The sequence below is a fragment of the Mugil cephalus genome, chromosome 13 (genome assembly GCF_022458985.1).
Source record: "Mugil cephalus isolate CIBA_MC_2020 chromosome 13, CIBA_Mcephalus_1.1, whole genome shotgun sequence".
Taxonomy (NCBI): Eukaryota; Metazoa; Chordata; class Actinopteri; order Mugiliformes; family Mugilidae; genus Mugil; species Mugil cephalus.
Genome location: NC_061782.1, coordinates 10,448,030 through 10,468,038, shown reverse-complemented (window position 1 = coordinate 10,468,038; position 20,009 = coordinate 10,448,030). Strand labels below are relative to the sequence as shown.

The following is a 20,009-nucleotide window of genomic DNA, read 5'->3' as shown; positions in this document are numbered from 1 at the left end:
TACATTAATGTGAGGTGCATTTCTGGCCGCCCGCCATGCGCGCGGCGCGTTCAAAAACACGCAGAAAGAAGGAAAAGGGAAAGTGCGGCGGAGCTGCCGCACGCGGCTCAAAGCGCAGTCAAAACAGAGGCCGAGCCGCCGGGCTCGGTGGGAAATATTTGCCAGCTGTAGCACGGTTATGTGAAAACGGAGAACTCCCGACGATCATTGGCCAGGACGCTGATCTTGTGGCCTTCGCAGCAGGTGGCAATGTTGGTCAGAAATTTAGCTGGTGCACGCTACTAAAAGTGACGGCGCTCTCACGCCGACGAGACGGCATAAAAAGATGCACACGCCGATAACAAGAACAGGTTTTTATTAATATTTTGTAATACCATATATAATGCAATTGCATATCTTTGGCGAAAATAAATCTTATAAACATTTTATCAACAGAGGTTAGCATACAAAAACCAAAAAGGTGTCGGTCCAAAAGACATGGCAGACAAGAGACACAAACTGATACTGGGTTGGCAGCTTTGACAAATGCGAGAAAAATGTTATCATACCCATAGGAACTACGGCAGAATCACATAATTAATATTCAATAACAGCTGTGGAGCAGTGAAGCAACTGGGTTTCGGAGTTGTGTAAGTCCCAGGATATCCCCCCCCAAAAAAAAAGTTAAGGTAGCTCATTCACACGTCGGCTCACTTTGAGAGCCAACATAGCTTTTTCTTTTGCAAGTGCTTCAGAAAGAACGAGTGAGATTTTTTTTTCCTCTTCAAGTCTCTACATAATTTCTCTGCAGTTGCACCTATACTCAAATGTAGGTCTGAAACCACGCAGCAGCTGCCTGGGGACTGAGTCAGTCTGATCCAGTTTACAGTGATAGTCAAACATCCCGTAACGATACCTGGAAGCATGAGTTATGAGTGGCAGTCTTTTTGTGTTTTTCCCCTCTTCCTCTCACTCTCAAAGATTCTAATCTGTGATGAGATCGAGACCTAATCTTTAATTTACGACTACTTAAGTCATAATACCTAAACATACATGTGACAATTGTAAAAAAAAAAAAAAAAAAGAATAATTAAATCAGCTTCTACAGTACACGGGGGACTGCGTCAATTCAAATTCTTCTAGACCCCAGCTGTACATCAGTTTTGGCAACAAAATAAGGTTCAGGATCAACGTTAATTTACTCTCTTCTATCCAGCTTTAACAAAAAGAAAAACAAAACATCAAGAAAACCTGGCAGTCATGGTTAAATTGGAAAAAAAGAACAAAACAAAAAAAAAGCACCCGCTCTAAAGACAACAAAACATTGGCAAAATACTTAATCAGTGTAACGAGACGAGAAATAAAAGTGTATTGCTGTAAAATAAACAAGGGAAAAAAAAAGTCCTCACTGAGAGGAGTTCACAGAATGAGAAAAATAAAGGTGCCTAGTCATTAGTTTCAAAATGACCAGCGTCTGATAGAGTATGCATTCAAAATATCCCATAAATTAAAGTCATAAATAAGGTGATGATTAATGAACAATAATTTGTTCTCTCTTTTTTTTTTTTTCTTCACAGCTAAACAAGACCAGTGTATGCACGTATTCACTTCTGAGAACTGCAGCTTACTCTGTGAGGGACAGCTCCCACTCTCAAAAGACAAAAATAAACCAAAGGAGTTGCTAAGTCACTGCACTGACCAGAGTCGTCTCCCGTTTCCTGATTCAGAAAAAAAGTCTTAATTACGTTATAGTGGCGGTGGCAAAAGGTTGGGGGTGGGGTGGGGTGGGGGTGGGTGGGGTCGTCCGCAGTTTAACATAAGTGGCATGAGAAAATGTTTGGCACTGACCATGCGTGCTACACTAACAGTCACGGTGACACAATCAGTGATGTCTTACAGTGAAGAAGAAATATTCAGATCGCTCGTCCCCGCGCGGCGCCCGACCCGAGCGCGTCCTTTTTTCTTTTTTCTTTTTTTTTTTTTTAAAAAGCTCAAGTGAAAATTGTGGCCTTCTACACAAGTGGCTCGCAACTTCCCCCTCAGCGAACGGCGTGCAATCAACTGACAATAAACACTCCGTTTCGCAGCTTGAGAAGAGAGCGTGCACTTCCTTATTTTGTTCTAGGAGGAAGAGCAAGGACGAAACACGAGTAGCCAGAGCCGATGGCTCGACGTGACGGCTCCCGCGAGCGACTGCACTTTAAAAGCGGCTCCCTCCACTCGAGTACGGCGCGGTTCTCTGAATTATCTGAGCCCAAGCGGGCGCACCTTTCTTCAAGTCGTGAGTTTACTTGGCCGCAGGTTCAGCCAGCCAGACGTCACGTATGCAATTTAGTAATTTTTTCAAACTACGTGGCATGAAACGAACCCAAATCTGCTCCTCACCTTCACAATAACCCGGCGGGGCACCATGCAGTCCCACAACACAACCGCAGCGAGGGCAGCAGTTGCTACATCATATTCAATGGAGCCGTGTTTAAAGGAAAAGAGTTTCTCTTTTCGTCGTTCTCAGGTTAGGGCCGAAGTCAACATGCACTATGATACACACGCACAAATAAAAAATAAAAATCTACGCAGGATAACCTATGAACACGCAGTGAACATCTGGCAACGCGCGGGAGATGTTCACTTTGCATAGGCTGTCGCCGAACGTGAGTACATGTTTCCAGTTTGCACAGATAATGTCAGAAACGCGCTGATGAATGAAGAGGGATCGACAGGAGGAGGCGGTGGATTTGCAAACGAGGAACGATTAAAAGAAAAAAAAAAAAAAAGGAACACAGCTTGTACTGTAATGGCCGCAGAAAACTGAGCGAAGTACTATAGCTAACTTTGCAACTAAATTTGGCAGTGGCAGAGTAATACCGTTTCCACATCTTGCTAATCCTGAAACAGGGCCGGAGCCCGTGCGTAATAAGTTTATCACGTAACAAGATCGTAATACTACTCCATTCATTCTCTTAATTGTAAAGTTGAACTAGCATACTCGACTCTGAAAAATGCCACCATGGAACACACACACACACACACACAGAAAAAAAAAAAAGTCAGAAAGTTAAGGTTGTGGATTAATTATTGCATCTCTCTTACAAGAGGAGTCTCAGAGCAAGAACTCTTTTCAAAACAGTGGCATTTTTTTTTTCTTTAGCACAAAAAAAGAGGAGAAACTGATAACACCAGGAGGTTAGATTTTGTCTGTTACAAACATGCACTCATTCGCTTCATAAATAGATTCACTTGGAAGAGGATACAGGTTTGAGGAGGAAGCATGCAACGCTTTGAGTTTATAAAACCTTCAGCTTTTTTTTCCATTTTTGTCTTTCAGAGAAAAATTCTTGAATCACAATCTTCTAATCCAACAGAAGCAGGCAGGTCATTTTGGATAGGTATCTTGATGGTTACTCCATAGCCCAAACACCCACCCCCAGCAGTTACCCCCCGAGTTTACTCTATATGGCTTTGTTCTCCTGTGTGAACGATACTATTGCCATTTGTTTTGTTGGACAGAGATACTCCCAAACAAAAAAAAAGGCTCAAAATGGCCAATGAACGATCAGATAAGGAGAAGGAGGCACACTGGGACACACGATCAGGGGTCAGAGGTTTAGGGTTCACAGGGTTCGGAGTCTTTCGGGGGCAAAAGAAAACTTCATTTCCTGTTAAGTTTTGTGCTCTTGACAGTGCGTTTGGAGCCCTCCGTGCAGCTGCGTATACCGGCGAGGTGCAGCAAGGAGCCCGCCGCTTCCTTCAGCTCCTCGTCCAGCTCGGGCTTGACCTCGCGCCGCGCCCTCTTGCCGGCGGGCCACTTGATGGCGGGCGGGCGCCGAGACGTCTGGTGGACGCCCCTCTCGTCCCAGAGGTCCGAGTCCTCGTCGCTGTGGAAACCCTCGCTGCCGGCTCGGCGGGACTGGCTGCGGTCGCAGCCCCCTTCGTCCAGGGAGGAGAGGGACGAGGAGGAGGAGCGGGAGGAGCAGCGCTGCAGGGCCACGCTGCTGTAGTTGTGGTCCTGCTTCGGGTCGCTGCTCACCAGGACAGAGTCGGGCCGGGAGAGGTCCAGCGGGCTGTCAGAGTTGCCTGAGGAGCACAGAACACGGACAGCGTGATGAATAAACGCCGAAATCAAAAAGGTGACCTTACGGGCTCGTTACACATTTAAATACTACACGGTTAAAAACGGGCTGTGGCTGAAAAGCAAAAGCAGAATTCAAGACGACGGAGAAGCGCAGACACTATAACTTTGTTTATAGTTTATGTGTAAAGCAGAACTAGGGAAAACCTGCTTTAAAAATAGCTTTCTAAAGTGAAAGCAGAAATAACGCTGGTGGGTAAATACAAGCACAAGGCAACGTACAGTAATTTTAAAAGCTCGTTCGAATAATTTAGCAAGCAATGAATCAATGCTAATTGTAGCAAGATCAGACTAATGGACAATCTGACACACGTCTTGACGTCGTAATTGTAACTAGCATAATAGTTTTCCCATATGCACATATGTTAAAGGAATAGTTCAACTTTTTTAGGGAACACATTTTATTTGCTTTTTGGTCGAGTTAGATGACGATATTTGGACTTCCTGTGGTCTTTGGCAAACGCCTCCGAGCTAAGAGTCAAACACAAAACTTTCCATTAAGCAACAAATAGTCGTGGTTACACTTTGGATTCTGTAGAATTTCACAAAGAATATATAACTTGTTTTTATTAGTCAGTGCTGCAGGTGCTTCTAGGTGGATTTACCACTATTAAACAGACCCTAGGTAGCTAACCGTTTCCCCCCCAAATGACCCCGTTATGGTCCTTCGGATTAATCTGCTGACCACCTACCAGAGGACTCCTACTCTTTGACGGGTTCTGACTTCTTGTGTTACTGCTGTGAAGTTAGACAAGCAATAGCCATTCAGCTATGGTCCGTTCCCATAAAAAAAACAACACTATAATACTTGTAATAACAGAATCTGGTGGAGGCAGGACAGCTGATGTTAACAACTGTGCTTAGCAGACCTGTTTTCAGTTTTCATGTATGGTCATTTCCTCCTCTGTACCCACACCAGTTTCAGTGCTAAGTCTGCAGGTTTTCAACGATTGAGGGAACGGATCCTCACATGACTAGTGATGGTCTTGACTAGCTACAGAAATCCAGGAAGTCAGGGCTCGACGAAGGGTAGGAGACTCGCGGTCAGCAGACCAGTCAGAAAACCAACAGAGGGTAAATTCTCTAAGCTAAATAGTGTTTCCCACATGTCAAACTATTCCTTTATATATATATATATATATATATATATATATATATATATATATATATATATATATATATATATAAGAGATACTGTGTACAGTCAGGTACCAGTAAAGTCCTCGAATCCTGTCCTGTGCAAGAACCAAATATTTGCTTGGAAGAACAGGAGACATGTACATAAGAAAATTAAAGCACACAAAGTAAAAAAAGAAAACTTGAGCAATGACAGGGTGGTATGTTGGGGGTAGGAGACAAAGAGCTGGAAGAGTAGGTGAAAGTATGCCTGTTTGTGGATTCTCTTACATGGGTCAACGTGGTGCCCAGGGGCAGAGTTTAAGAGCATCATGGCAGTGGCAGCATCAATGTCAGACTCTGGAAGAGGAGAGAACATGCAGGATGGTCAGTCCTAAGGCGTGAAAGCATGGCAGCATGATATCTCTACTAGGACTGGATGGACCGGGGCTCCTTCAGTAATTTTAACGCGCAGCGGCCCCATCGGTGTTCGTTGAATGGATCGGATGTGCGCTAATTCAAATCAGAGGATGAATTCAAGCCACCGATAATGAGAGTGCATCTGATCTTTTCAGACCTGACAAAGTGTCTAAAAGCCTCATAGCTCACTTCTGAGGCTCTAAATTATTAATGATTACAGTGAGACCGAGTGCTCGACACTGAGCACCAGCAGAACCTCTGCCTGTCGTCAAGGTTACAAATCCAAGAGGCGAGGAGGAGGGGAGGGGGAGGCTGCGACATCAACTAGGAGCTACAACATTATGGTCTACATGAGGCATCAATGACTTGAAAGCAACAAATCAAACCAAAGAGTTGAGGATAAAAAAAAAGCACAGTGATGCTGAATGTTCTGGGACTGAAATGTGCAACAGAATCAAAATACCGCACAAACACAAAGCTAAGACGACCGCACTCCGACAGCTTTTCATTTGGGACATGCAAATGTACGTGCCGAGATGGGTTTTTTTTCGCGTCGGTCTCACCTTTGAATGAGCAACCTTGTAGAAAGAGATGGCGAGGGGGTGAGGAGGCACTGCGGAAAGCAAACAAACAACACGGGGTCAGATTAACTGTGTCGAGTCTGACGAAATCTATACAGAGCGGACCGCGCCGCTTCTGGGTCGATCAGCCGACGACGACATCCTGCAACATTAGAGCAAACTCACAGCATCCAGAAAGCGTCGGGTGAAAATTTACCTGGGCGGGGAGGCGGGTGGTGTGCAGAAGGCATGTGCGGTTGGGAAGTGTTGCTTCTTAAGGGCTTGGATTAGGTTGGGGCGATACTCGGGGTCAACGCACCAGAGGGAACCTTTTCCACTGGCCTGTGGGACAAAGCAGATACTCGTTATAACACCCTCTGAAATTAATTTTTTTACTTTATAATAATCTAGGTGCACCCGTGACTCCTGAAAATAACAGGTTTGACAGGAATTCAATCATGAAATCCATGTAAACAAGGGCCCACTTGTGAAAACACTTCCCCACTGCATTACTAGCAGAGAACAAAATCCACAGGGTAACTTTAAAATTCAATGACAGACTGCGCAATCAATTTGGTGGATGTGTACGGTTGAGTAATTGCACAGACCTACAAATGACAAGATCATTATTTTTATCAGGAGAAAAAAGTCAAGTGTGACCCTAACCTTTTACAGATTAGTCACAGATTAGTGCTCAACTAAAAGCTTCATAGCACCTTTTAAAAGAACGTGTGTTCCAGCAACGTTGAAATGCAGAATTTCAGACGTTTGTCAGGGGAGTTTCACTGCAGTGGCAGCAGCACATCGGTGTGTAAAAGTCTCATTTGCATGAACGTCCACAGCGTAGAGCGATTGTTCTCTACACCATAAACAAAACGCTGCAAAACGGAAGTAGGAATTCCTCCACAGCCTCGAGAAACATGAAAAATGAGCTCGGCGGCCGCTGCGTGAACAAGAAGTCCGTCTGCCGTGTTGCGATGTGTGCGGCCGCGCGTTAACTGGCATTTTTATCTGATGGTGGCGTATTCTCGCCCAGCCTGGGAGAATAGAGGGAGGGAGGAGAATAACCTTGACTCAGATTACCAACCAGCCCTGATGCAGGAAGAAGGAAATGTCTCCATGGCAACGGAAACCACCAGCCAGTGTCATGTGAAACTGGTGCTGGCGTCTCAGCAGACGAAGGGCTCACGCTGTGCACCTGCATGCTGAGCGGCCTGCACCGCACCATGTTGCTGTTGACTGAGCGCTGAGCGACATCCACTCGAAAGATGGGACAATATCAGGTCTCAGCCAGGGACAACATTGGCAACACGGACTCAAAACCACACCCCCACAGCACAGACGGAGCAACCGTGTTCAAATCTTCACACCAAATAAGGCTTTAACACTGAATGCTGCTTATTTACCTAAGAATATTTACTATTATACGTCATTTATTACACTGTTTTTTATTTGACATACATAAGACTCACTTCCTCGCACTTTGCATATGAAACGTGTGTGCGAGAAGGCTAACCTCAATTTATTACAACACTTACAACACAAATGTCCCCGATCACGACTGATCTGAAACTCCAGGACGAGGCAGACAAAAGACTGATCCTGCAACTTCAAACCTGCCCTTAAGGTCACATTCAGTTTCTTCTTACAGTGTAATGCTTAGGGTTCCGACTGTGGGATGATTCTCTCTAGGGTGAAACAGTCGCGCTACCTTGTAGCGCTGCAGAAGATAATGCCCTATTTTAGTGTGCTGTGTTTGCACTTCCTATGGAGGAGTGTCTGCGACCTTGACTGGATTCCACCCTTATCACAGCGGAGTCAGAGGTCCCTGCAGCTGCGTTAAAGTCCTGGACACTGACATATGAGCCACGCTGCAGCTTTACACTGCTGCACGCTGTTCACCAGCAGCGTTTTACTCAACAAAGCAGCCGCATTTTGGCCTCACAGTTCACGTCGCGCCATCAAATGAAGCGTCGCCGATGACGGGCGCGGGATTTTAAACAGTTTTCTGGGCGAGCCGCGCTGCGAAAGTTTAGGAGACGCTTTGTTGACCTACCTTTCCCAAACTCCTTTCGACCTTGCGGAAGCATTTGTTCAGGGACAAGTTGTGGCGAACTGAGTTCTTCCATCCGGTGGGAGCGTTGGAGAAATAGGGGAAGTGCTCGAGAATCCAGCCATAGATTTCTTTAACGGGCAAGGACTTGCTGGGAGACTGCTCTATGGCCATGTAGATGAGCAGGGAGAATGAGAACGGGGGCTTAGACTTCATCGAGTCCCGCTCCCTGCCCCTGCCGTGTGACGAAGAGGAGGAGGACGAGGACGGGCCCTGGTTGGACCCGTAGTCCCCCTCGATGTCGAAGAGGGGGCTGCCGCTCGGCTGGGCTTCGGGACCCCCGAGGGTGAAGTTCTGAAGCAGGTTCTCGTGGAGCCAGTTGAGGTTTGTGAGCTCCTCGTCCTCGTTCCCCCCGGCGCGGTCCACGCTGGTCGCCAGCGGACTGGACGCGCACTCCGCCTCCGGCAACGTCCCCACGCCGCAGACGCCTCTGAGCCCCGTCCGCTCCTCTTGCATACCCGGAATTTCCGTTTTCTTATCTGGCGACATCCCAATGATTGGACCCATTAAATCAAAGAGGTCTGGAAAAAAGAGGAAAAATAGAAGATCGTTAAAAAAAAATTCGCGTACATGACACATTCATAGTTTCTGACAGTGGACTCCATTTCAAAATAAAAGTGTCAGTATAAAATAACTGGATGCGACACTTTGAAATGATGTGCTCATCCAAGCGTTGACCTTGTTTTTTTTTTAAGTTTCCCGGGGGGCAAAACCCCTGTAGCTGTGCCTGTCCGCCTTTATTGCACTCCCTGGCACTCTCGCTGCCCCTCCACTCCACGCCTGGTGAGGACGGAGAGGCTCTCAGCTCCCCCTCCCACTCTTCACTTCAGCCGAGGACCTTCGAGGACATCCTCTCAAGCAACTGAACTGACTTAAGGCTCCACTACTCAACGCCCACCTCATTTCAGACAAGGCCCAGCTGCTCGTTATGTGTAAATGAGCATGAAACCAACCGATGACTGGAAGGCCTCCATCTTGCAGAGTGGATGGCTCTCACGGACTGATCTGCATTCAGCCAGGATCAAGTCTCAATTTGTCACATGCCAGATTAAGTAGTATAAAGAGGCCACAAAACCCAGGAGTTGACAGTCATTTAACACCAGAAGGAAATTCAATCTGCCAGCGGCGCCGTATCATTAACAAATCCCACTCGAGAACCCTTCATGAGACAATCGTACTTTTCGTTTTTTTACATGACCTGTCAAAAAGTGTCTTAAACGGAGGCGATCCGGCCAAAGTTTAAGTCGAACCTAATACGCTGAGATAATTGGGGCAACTGTATTATTGGTCATTTAGCGAGCGCTGTTTTTCTTTTTCTTTAGGAAATTCGATCAAATTCTGTAAAACACAAGCGGAGGTTTTGCAGAGTGCTCGGTGAGGCCAAGAGCACAAAGAGACCACTCTTTGTCTCAGCTCACAACAAGCTTTATGTCCTGGCGTCACCATGACAACCATGTCATCCCTTCAATTAAGAGCAGAAATCCCACAAACAGGAGTCAATAAGAAAATGAGTAACCCATGTGGTCTGCCTCTGCCACTGACTATCTACCACCGTAACCAGGTATTCCTCATGTACGTACACCGGACGTCTCGTGTCTGAGGCGGTCTGACGAGTTCTGGATTCGGACTGAGGAGGGCGGCGGGCCCGGGAAGCCGGAGAGGTAAAGTACGCACGGTGTGGTGGACAGGCATGTCTTTTTCGTCTCCGTGATAAGATAAGAATTGGGTCAATCTAAAGAGTGTTTGCACAGCGGCTGAGACAGGAGGGGGAGTGTATACACGAAGGCAGCCAGATAGGGCAGAGAAGGTAGAAAGGAGTCATTAGAGCATTTAGAAAATCAGCCTCTTAATGAGAGGATGCGGCTGACAGATCCTATTTTGGCCGAGAGTGACAGGTAAATCTAGGATCACGATGCCTTCAGCCTTTACAGAATACTCAGCAGTGTATTTGTTTAAGTGTCTGTAATAATAGCGTATCCCGCCTGCTCTACATATGCCATTGTGTCGAGATATAATAATCCCACATTCTGCGTGTCACTCCTCTATTGTCCGCGTATTGCATATGTCAACAACGCTGAACCGTCCTTGTGTAACGCACATACTTCTGTGATTTTGATCACCGGCAAAAAGGAAGTAAGTCAATGAGCATTCCAGTCCGAAAGGCAAAGCGACGACTGGCAGAATGAAAATAGGAAGAGACAACAATAGGTGAGATCCTCTAATAGAAGGACGGAGCAAAACGGAAAAAATTGACAAGAGGCGAAGGGAAGCGGAGGAGAGGGAGAGAGCACGCTGAGACACAGTGGCAGTGAGGTAGGCTGTGCAAGTTTTCCTACAGACTAGGATGAATCACGGCTCTCCGCAAAGTAGAGCAATCAGATACGTCAAGCAGCAAGAGCACTGCCCATTTGTGTTCGAGGAAAATCTCTGCCCGAGACACCAGAACGCTGTCGACATGACAGTTTCCCCGCTCTGAATGAATTTACAAACACAACGGGGACCGAGTGGAGAGGCGAGTCTACAACTTACGCTTGCAAAAACCATGTGCAGGTATAATTTCAGGCAGATCCCGACAAGGATCTTCGGTCGTCTTCCACCTCAGAAGACAAACACAGGTGTGGTCACAGGACTCCTTTGATTAAAAGGTGTAACCAAAGTGTTTTCCAGAGGCATCTGTAAACACTCTATATTGTTGTCTTTTCCTCTTTAACAGGACGTGAACGACCGCCTGTAAACTTTATTGCCTGGAGATGGGGAAGAAATCACGCAACGGGTAAAGTGATTAACCTTAAACCCCCCGAGAAGCTTCACCTCGGTCCTTCTTCGTAAACTTGACCCCTTCAGCTGGGCTCTCGGGTGCAAGAGGCAGCTTACCCTCTTTTGAGCAGCCCCTCCAGACGACCTTCATTTGAATATCAACAGCGGCAGGGTGGACGGGACGAGAACGCCGTCCTGCATCCAGCCAAAACCCAGGAAGTGTTTCGCCACGACTGCAGCTGGTCAATTACCACCGCTGCTGCAATGATCGCAGTCATCATTGCTCTTATGAAAAGGCATCAAAGAGAGGCGGCTGGGAATGCAATGAATAATGGGACACTAGAGTGTAAAGAGTGGAGAGGGGGAGAGGGAGCTAATAAGCCGGACTGGCCTGTTGACTGCTGCTCATGCTTGAAAATACACCAAAGCTGCAACGGTGCTGACCTGATGGCTCATCTGCAAGTTAAAATAGCCCTGCACACCGCCAGCCTCATCATATTCATGTGCAAACAGGCAGGCGAACAGCAGGTGCCAAGGCACATTTTTTCCCCCCCTTTTCAAACTGCTCTTTTATCCTGTTAAGCACTTAGCCTATTCAAAAAATACACAAAGACATATGGAGATAGCTTTAAGTGGCAAATCAAGCCGCTGATGTGTCAGATACGTACGGGGGAATGTAAAGGAGATGATGGCGGCGCCGAAATGAAGAGGTGCCGGGGCTGGAGATGTTTTCTGGGAGCGAAATCTCACAATCATGAGGACTCAGTTGCCACGGCAGCCGATGCTGTAAGGGAAGCAATTGTGCTCATGTCTGTGCATGAAGAGAGAGCTAATGTGGGGAGATCAATACAGGCGCAAAATGCTGAGGCCAGCAGTCTGCTGCTGTTCTCCACAAACCTGTCGGACAAAGAGCAGTGGGAAAGGCCGCTGCCGACCTGGATGTCATGGCACTACAGACTAAGTGCCATTAAGGCACACTTTATAAAACTCTAATTCACCGCACCGGAGCTCTATCTTGTTAAGCAATTGCAATTATGTCGGATATTTCTTTTATCCGCACAAAAAAGAAACCCATATATTACGTGCCTAACTGCCTCCAGTTCTGTCTTGACGCCACACCCTCTTCAAGAAATAAACCAGTTGACACAAACCAGTTACACCTCTGTAACAGATACACAAAGGTGTGCCGCAATGCCCCATGGTGACGGCTGTTATTTGAAACCCTAACTGATATTTAGGCGACTACTCCGTCTGGCTGGAGCTCTAAAAATGTGAATGAGACAAAGGGAGACCGGGATAGAGTGGGAGAGAGGGAGAGAAAGAGGCCGTTCCAGAGCGAGGTAGCCAAGTGGCTCGGCCTTTTATTCTATGGGAGGGTTAAATTATGTCGTAACAAATAAAGCATCCATTAATGCGAAGGTTAATCAGGCTGCGGTTGAAGCACGTCTAAATGATACATTTTAAAATAAAACTACTACTTTAAACGATCTACTCAGCGCCCCGAGGTGAAAGCGAATGAAAAAAAAAAGCTTGTACAAAGCGTTACAATTGGCCCCACACTCGGCTCGTACAAAGGAGCAGTTGTTTTTGCTCTAGTCATGTTTCCGAAGTGCTCAGTATTCACCTCGCACTTTCAAACAGAGGACCGGGAGGGAAGGAAACACCTCCTGCCTGTTGAGGAAGTTCATTTTCAGAAAACAGATTCAGACTTCACACAGAGGCTGTTAGGCCTGCTCTACACCAAAACAGTGGACTCGGGCAGGCGTCGGCCCGAGAGGGTTTTTTTATTGAAACAGCGGTATTTGCCTTGGCAATCTATGAATTCCATCAGCATGTAGCTCAGAGGCTGCTGACAAACACCGAGGCCGGACCTAATGTGTCGACTAATGCAATCAGAAGAGAATAGATAATGATTCTGTTCGGGTCCATCTGGTGGCATTAACTTCACAGAGTAAGTTTCGAACTCAAATACACGGACTGTACTTTGACTGTCAACAGAGGTGAGGCCTTCCAAAGTACATGCCAGCCCCCGGCCAACACTGAAACCTTATCACTTGGTCATGTGTCTGTAAGTTGAGTGTAGCAACGCTTAACAACAATCAGCACCCACAACAACCAAACAAAAAATAGTTTCCCGATATGTAAAAAGAAATGGGTGAAAGTAGTTTTCTTAAAAGTTTACACACTCGTGAGGTTTTAACTAAGCCCTCCCAGGAATGTTCTCAGTGTGAGAGATTACCATCCATGTAAATACTACAAGTGTAAGCCAATAAAACTTGGTACACGAGAAACGCAGAAACGAATCGAGCGGCGAGCAACGGCCTTTGTTCCTGAATCAAAAAAAAAAAAAAAAAAAATCACGTTCAGACTGTGATAGAATTCTTTCACAAAAACCCAAAGAAAACAGGATGAAGCACATTGCTCTCAAAGAGTAAGAATATTTACTGAGGCTTCTGACGTGAGGACATCAAAAAAAAACAAAAAAATGGCGTTACATTACAGCCTCTCACATGAATCTTCCTGTTGAACATCAGAACTGTGAGTAAATATTTAAAAATGTGGTTCAAAGTGCAGAATGCATTAGACAAAAAGCAGTTTATAATGAATTAATATTAGTATATGCATTGCAATAGGTTGAGCAAAAAGTTATGTTTCCTATTTATCTCTGACTGACATTTTGTACAACTAGAAAATCTGCTTTTTATTGTATTCACAGTTCCACATACATGCCGCATTTTTTCCTATGTAGTTATTACTTTGGTGAGTTCCCGTTAACGCCAGACTTTTTAAAAGCATCTGGATTTGCCAGCAGAATATTTTATGTTTTTTGGACACCAAACCAGTCCAGTACCGGTACCGTCCTGGTGATCATGATGTGGTTTTACAACATAGCGTTTCATTCATGAAAAGATCTTGATCGTTTACACGCGAGCTGGTGAGCGTGTATTGTCGCTGTCGTAGCGCCATCAATTAAATAAATCCCGTTAATTCAGCCGAGGGTGATGAGACAAAGAACCATTGTGACACAGGACACAGCCGTCCTTCCCTCTTCCTTTCACTCAATCAAGGAAACGGTCGAATCGGTGTTGCTTTCAGATAGGCGGGCCCTAATGGCCTGTGTCTGGAGTCCACCCCGTCAGAAACGAGACAGGCACAGGAGCACTCAGAGGGTTAAAGAGGGGTAGGGGAAAAGATTGAGGGGGGGTTGGACTCACCATAGAGTCAGTGTATGACCGCTGAGACTAATCAAGAGATGTAAAACAATGGAGAAGATGGAGGGGAACCACAAAAAGGGTAGAAACACAACAAACACAGGGTAGCTAAAAATACCCAGACTGAACTGCAGATTTGCAGAACTAAACCTCAACCCGTTCTTTCATGTTGTTGATCTTGTGACATTAACTACAATGGGTTAACCCCAGTTTGTAAAAAATAGTGACAGCCGTAGAAAGACGCAAAAAAAAAGCTCAGGGCATAAAAATAGATGGCATTTAACCATAGCGTGATCTCTCCAGATACGCTAAATGATGTGAAACATCACAAAGAACAGACAGGTTGACTGTCAGAAAAACAAAATCAGGACGAGCGAAACTACAGGAGGAGGAGGAGGCACACGTATGTAAACCCGTCTCTTCAAGCGTTTTTACATTTGCAACTCAAATTCAGAGCTACCCCCTATGTCTGACGAGCAGAATGCCAAAGGTCGACCCAAAACAACAGTAGGCTACGTACTGCCGGGGATGTCCCTGTCTCAAAACCACACAGGGGCTGCGAAGAGGTGATCATTTGAGACGACCACAGAACTGCATAATCAGCCGACCCCATGAGTCACACAGGGCAGCGTCAACGGTCAGAGCTGAGAGTCATTGATTAGCGGCTGATCTCAAGTAAAAAAAAAAAAAAATAGGCGTTCTATTTTAGGGATTTTTCAATGTAATAGAAAGAGCACCTTCAGCCGAACGGAAGCGAAGGCGTTTCGGACACGTTTCAGAAGAAATGTGAAACAACGGTGAGAATTACTCTGCGCCGACGAAACAAACGCAGATGTGTCTCGGTGTCAATCGGAAGAGCAAGCGAGGCCAGAGGAATCCCTGCCAATCAATCAGCGTCTCAACGAATGTTTGTGCGAATGGCGAAACAGAAGCTCATTGCTAAACTAATCAAACAGCTGATTGGATGTTTCTCTGCACTGTCAGCTTTGGGTGGTAGTTAAAACCATCGACTCCGTTGCAGGGCATCAATAAGGTCGGCTTCAGCCTGAACTTTCTTCTCCTAGGGAGCAATTGTGGATTTTAACAATTGTGATTGCCTTTAACGAAGAAATAAGCTGCTAATTTAATAACATGTGATAACGTAGCATCCCAACATGTTTACGTCTACCAATTAAGGTAATCTCAGGCATAATTTTTGATTTAATAAACAGACTTTTCGCTGTAAGTAGTATAGGTAAATAACATTAAACCACCTAACTACTACCCCTCTGAATAACTGAAGGAAACAGTTTAAGTTACAACTTACACCTTGAAAATAAGGACGCAACAACAAATATCCTTCATGATATCCTTTCTTTGGCTAATCATTAAAAAAAATAAATAGTACTTATACAAAAGAACCAAATATTATCTAATTTCGCTTTCTTTACATCTCATGCTGCTATTTAATTCTACATTACTTTCCATTTCGAACAGATAAACACGCTGCAACACGGACACAACAATGTAATTATGGGAATAAAGTCGAGCAAAGTCGAAGAAATCCGTTATTCACGTCTTCCCTTACAAAAATAAAGACTATTTGAAGGCAGCTATTTAAACGCAGTCAGTTAAATCAAAGTTACAAATGACTTGGAAACGACGGGGTATTCGGGAGAACAGTTTATTATAAACCTGAAAGCTTTTCCAAACTGGTTTATTCTGTGTTAAGCAATCCCAAAAGTTTCTTCCGTGCAGGCTTTCACAATGAACTCGAAAGCGCAGTCACTCATACAACTACAAAGAACATGGTGGATTTTAGAGGACGCAACCCTTCATTTGCTCCAGGTCAGAGTACACAGTTCTGTGATAAGACTGATTACATGGCAACGCCACCATTTTAAACTGCAGATTCTGTGCCGCTCTAGGGAAACCGCTACGCAATGCAACTCAGGTCCAAATGCTATTTCCTTATTAAATGAACATAATTAAATTAAACATGCACTTTTAAGTTCACTCAGTAACAACATTGTGCTGTGGAGTTCTCGTTTGTTACATTGCTTCATTGTCACATTCATTTTGGTTGGCCACAAAGTTCTTTGTGTTCTGTCATCAAAAAAGTACAATAGAGCCACTTCTCGGTAAAGTGACACCAGTGTATTTAAACAGCTGTGAAAATGAAATGTGGCATTCATGAGAGCAGCTTGAGATACATTTGATATCGCTGAATCCACAACTGTGCACAACTGGTGTAAAACAACCCCAGTAATATGAATGAAAACTGTGGTGGTACAGTCAAAATATTGATTATGAATTGAAATATCTGACAATCTCTTGGGGAAAAAAAATAAAATCTAAGAACTCTAAGAGTTTATCTAATAAATATCTAATTATCCTGTTTCACAAGCTGACCTACACCCTGGGGTTTACTGTCAGGATTACACTTCCAAAGTAACAAACAATACTATGACTCATGTGGTTAGTCATAAATTTCGGTTTCTCATCAGAAAAAGCATCACCGTCCCATGTCTGTCAGTTACGTTTCCAAAAACGGACCGCAATATTTACCGAGATCGAGCATTCCCCGTGAATTTTCACATGCATTTCACTTCCTCCCCAGGTAGATAAGAACCTCAAAATTTTAGTTTGCATATGGTAGCAACAGTGCCTCAGAGCCCTGTTCACCAGCCACTGAAATAACCTTGTAGCCATTCACATCTAAGCATAATTCATCTGTGCTGACAATAATTTAGATCATTACAGCCATTAAAGCCATTCCACATTGCCAGGTTACAGCTTATTTATAGTAATGAATGTCATTTAAGTTAACATACCCTGTCTATTCTGGGGAGCACGTCGGAGACTTCTGTAGGTACAACCATGAGCGCATACATGCTAAACAACAACAACAAAGACAACAGATGGCTTGACCTACAATATGACCATGGTGATTCTGGCTATAAAATAATGGCAGGCTGACAACATCTGTTTCTCTTTTTTTTTTTTTTTGTCTTTTTTTCTGTCCCTTAAGCTCCTGTTGCCTTTGTCTTATAAAAAAAAAAAAAAAAAGATCAATAGGGCTTTAACAACTGCCGGGCAAAAAGACAGGACCAACAAAGGTCTAGGTTGTGCCTCTCAAAATCTATTTCTTTTTTTACTATACACAGAAACCTCAGCGCACATAATGAATATTAGATGACAATTTCCAGATGAGCAAATGCAATACTGACAAACAGAGAGAGGTAGTGAGAGTAAAGGGGCACGTGAGGCCAGACACGTGGGGTAACATAAGGTATGGAAGGTCTATTTAATAACAGCATAAAACATATGTAGTATAAACAGATATTTTTCCCCCCTTCACTCTGACATTGTTAGTAGAGCACTCTGAATCTGGGACAATCTTGTGATAATCCATTACATCATGTGCTTAGCTAGCCAGTGCAGCCTCACAACCTCTGGTAGCGTCGATATTATACCATGAAAATATTATTCAACTATTTATAGATACGATGGGGGGTATATATATATATATATATATATATATATATGTGTATTATATATGTGTGTGTGTGTCCTTCCATTACCACCAATAAAAATTGATTTGGTACCGCCGACTAGCACGACTTGAGGAAAAATGCAGCCGAGGAGGTGCAATGAAACAATGAGACTAAAAGCCCGAGGAGAAAGGAAAAGATAAAAAGATAAAGCTGAAAGTAGCAGAAGGAAACTGATACGTGTTTCGTAGCCAGATACACGGCAGGGACTGCACTCACAGGAGAGCCACAGTAACACGACGAGGAATACAAAGTTACGCGCAATGACGTGGACTCTTGCACAACGTTTCCCGACACACGGGACTCGTTATGAAGTATCTCCGGTTAGTTAAGCGTTGTTTTTTTCTCCGGCACTTAACCGGACCAAGTTCGCCCAAGTGTAAACCTCACAAACGCTAGCATACCCGAGCCAAAGTAGCGCTAACAGCCGCTCGGTGGGTCAGTGAAGGCAAATCCGCCGCTAGCTTTAGCAGAGCATTTTTAACCACGTAGAATAGTGTGTTAATTGTGTGTTTATATGTCAAAGTGTAGCTTTCGTTTGGCGCTGTGAATAACCCGTCTCTGCCCCTGAAGCTTCGAGTCCAGTGACAAGAGAAGTAACACCAGCTAGCTGGCCACATGCTGTCGCTTGATCTGCCATGCTGGCTGCTCTAAGCAAAGTCACTTGACCACATTTACTTTTAGCTTGTTCGAAACACAACCCGTTTCCTCCCGATTCAAAAAAAACAGGGATTTTTATTTATTTATTCTCGTCACTATTTTAAGAAAAACGGAGAAATACTTACAATCATGCACGGCGTGCCTCGGTCCGGTATGTTTAAAGACACGTCTGCGCGCAGTTTATTCAGATGTCTGTCTCACACAATGTCAGAGATCAGATCAGCAGCTGCTTCCTCCGTACACGCAGCGCGCGGATCACACGGCGCACGGCAACGCTACCAAACCCCTCGCCGTCGCCGTGGCAACAGGTCCACCTCAGCCAATGAAAACCCCTCCCCTCCTATCTCCCCTGGCAACTGCCGCAGCGCAGGAGCCTCGTGAGCGCGCACGCCGTCCAATTTTGCGTCGCGCAATGTGCTGCTTTCACTTTTATCACCGGCGTAACACGCAGGAGGGGCGGAAATTTTGTGTTTTAAACGCGTGTGTTAAAAATGGGGAAGCAGTTAAATTTTGAATTATTAATTAACACATTGAAGCGGAACGGGTCCCACGCAGACAGCCCCCGCGTTATTTAGGCTGCACAAACAGCCCGGGGCGGAGAGAAAGGATGTGTCACCACACCCAGCCTCGTGACGATAGTGGACCCTCAACAGGGCCCCTCCTAGAGTAAACGATGATACAAGGAGCTAACGTGACCCGTGGATATACACAGCATGCCTGGGCATATAGGCTAAGCAAAGAAAAGAAATTGGAAGAAAAAGAAAAGGAACAATTGGGCGATTTTCTCCCTTTGTCCATGAAAGTTATTCCCTGCACATGTGCGAGAATTTGCATATTTACATGACTGGATGTGTTTTTTATAGGCAACAGTGTCCTCCAGGAAGCCCCAGTGCAGCAGGTCACTCATGTATCTTTGCCCGGCTATCTGTTGAGTGCAGCTTCACCGCTGGCCAACTGACTTCACACCAAACTGCAACTTTCACACAATGGCGATACCTTACTCATCTCAGCCACTCCATTTCATAAGCGCTCACCAGTAGCTCTCTGTGGACTGATCTAATGGCCTCTTTTTTTTTTTCTTTTAGTGTGTATAAACCTCTAGCACCTGCCACGCTGTAAATACTTCTGCGCCCGTGTTAATGCGCACCCTTGTTTTTCCCCCTCTCCTCTCAACTGGACAAACAGGCTTGGTGACAGTGTAATGGTATTTTTGTGTCACATTGAATTACACTCAGGGAAGTGTTTTTGTTTTTGTGTGTCTTGATACTTATCAATACTATTAGGGAAGCTCTTTTTGATTGTTTTGTTTTCATTTGAACGACGGCACTAAACAGCACTCAGTGTGGCAAATGAATTTATTCAGCAAAGGAGCGGGTGACGCGATTTATCAGGATGTCATTATATTCATTCATGTTTTTTTTTTGTGTTGTTTTTGTTTTTTTTTCAGGTTGCTGTGGCATCGTTTTCTTGCGCACTGAGCTATTCTTAGGGCCGGCAAGCAGCATAGACTCTGCCCCATTTTTTTTTTTC

General features: G+C 44.9%; 1 protein-coding gene across 2 annotated transcripts; it reads right to left on the bottom strand.

The window, feature by feature from the left end:
- Window positions 1–338: 338 nt before the first annotated feature.
- On the bottom strand, window positions 339–18,779 carry foxn2a (forkhead box N2a). 2 transcript variants are annotated; one of them, XM_047602527.1, is made up of 6 exons: window positions 18,605–18,778; window positions 8,261–8,838; window positions 6,422–6,546; window positions 6,208–6,257; window positions 5,516–5,584; window positions 339–4,053 (listed from the first exon to the last, which is right to left on the bottom strand). In XM_047602527.1, the coding sequence occupies exons 2-6, from the start codon at window positions 8,822–8,824 to the stop codon at window positions 3,629–3,631; spliced, it is 1,233 nt and encodes a 410-aa protein (XP_047458483.1). In that variant the 5' UTR covers window positions 8,825–8,838; window positions 18,605–18,778; the 3' UTR covers window positions 339–3,628. The 2 variants fall into 2 exon arrangements, with proteins under 2 accessions (XP_047458483.1, XP_047458484.1); XM_047602528.1 differs by lacking the exon at window positions 5,516–5,584 and having other exon boundaries at window positions 18,605–18,779.
- Window positions 18,780–20,009: the final 1,230 nt, after the last annotated feature.

Bases quoted from the DNA above. Each gene is read 5' to 3' on its own strand.
- foxn2a (XM_047602527.1), bottom strand. From the start codon at position 8,824: ATGGGTCCAATCATTGGGATGTCGCCAGATAAGAAAACGGAAATTCCG. The intron at 6,258-6,421 runs GTAAATTTTCAC...TGCTTTCCGCAG, and splicing joins CCACCCGCCTCCCCGCCCAG to TGCCTCCTCACCCCCTCGCC. The intron at 5,585-6,207 runs GTGAGACCGACG...CTCCTCTTCCAG, and splicing joins ACAAGGTTGCTCATTCAAAG to AGTCTGACATTGATGCTGCC.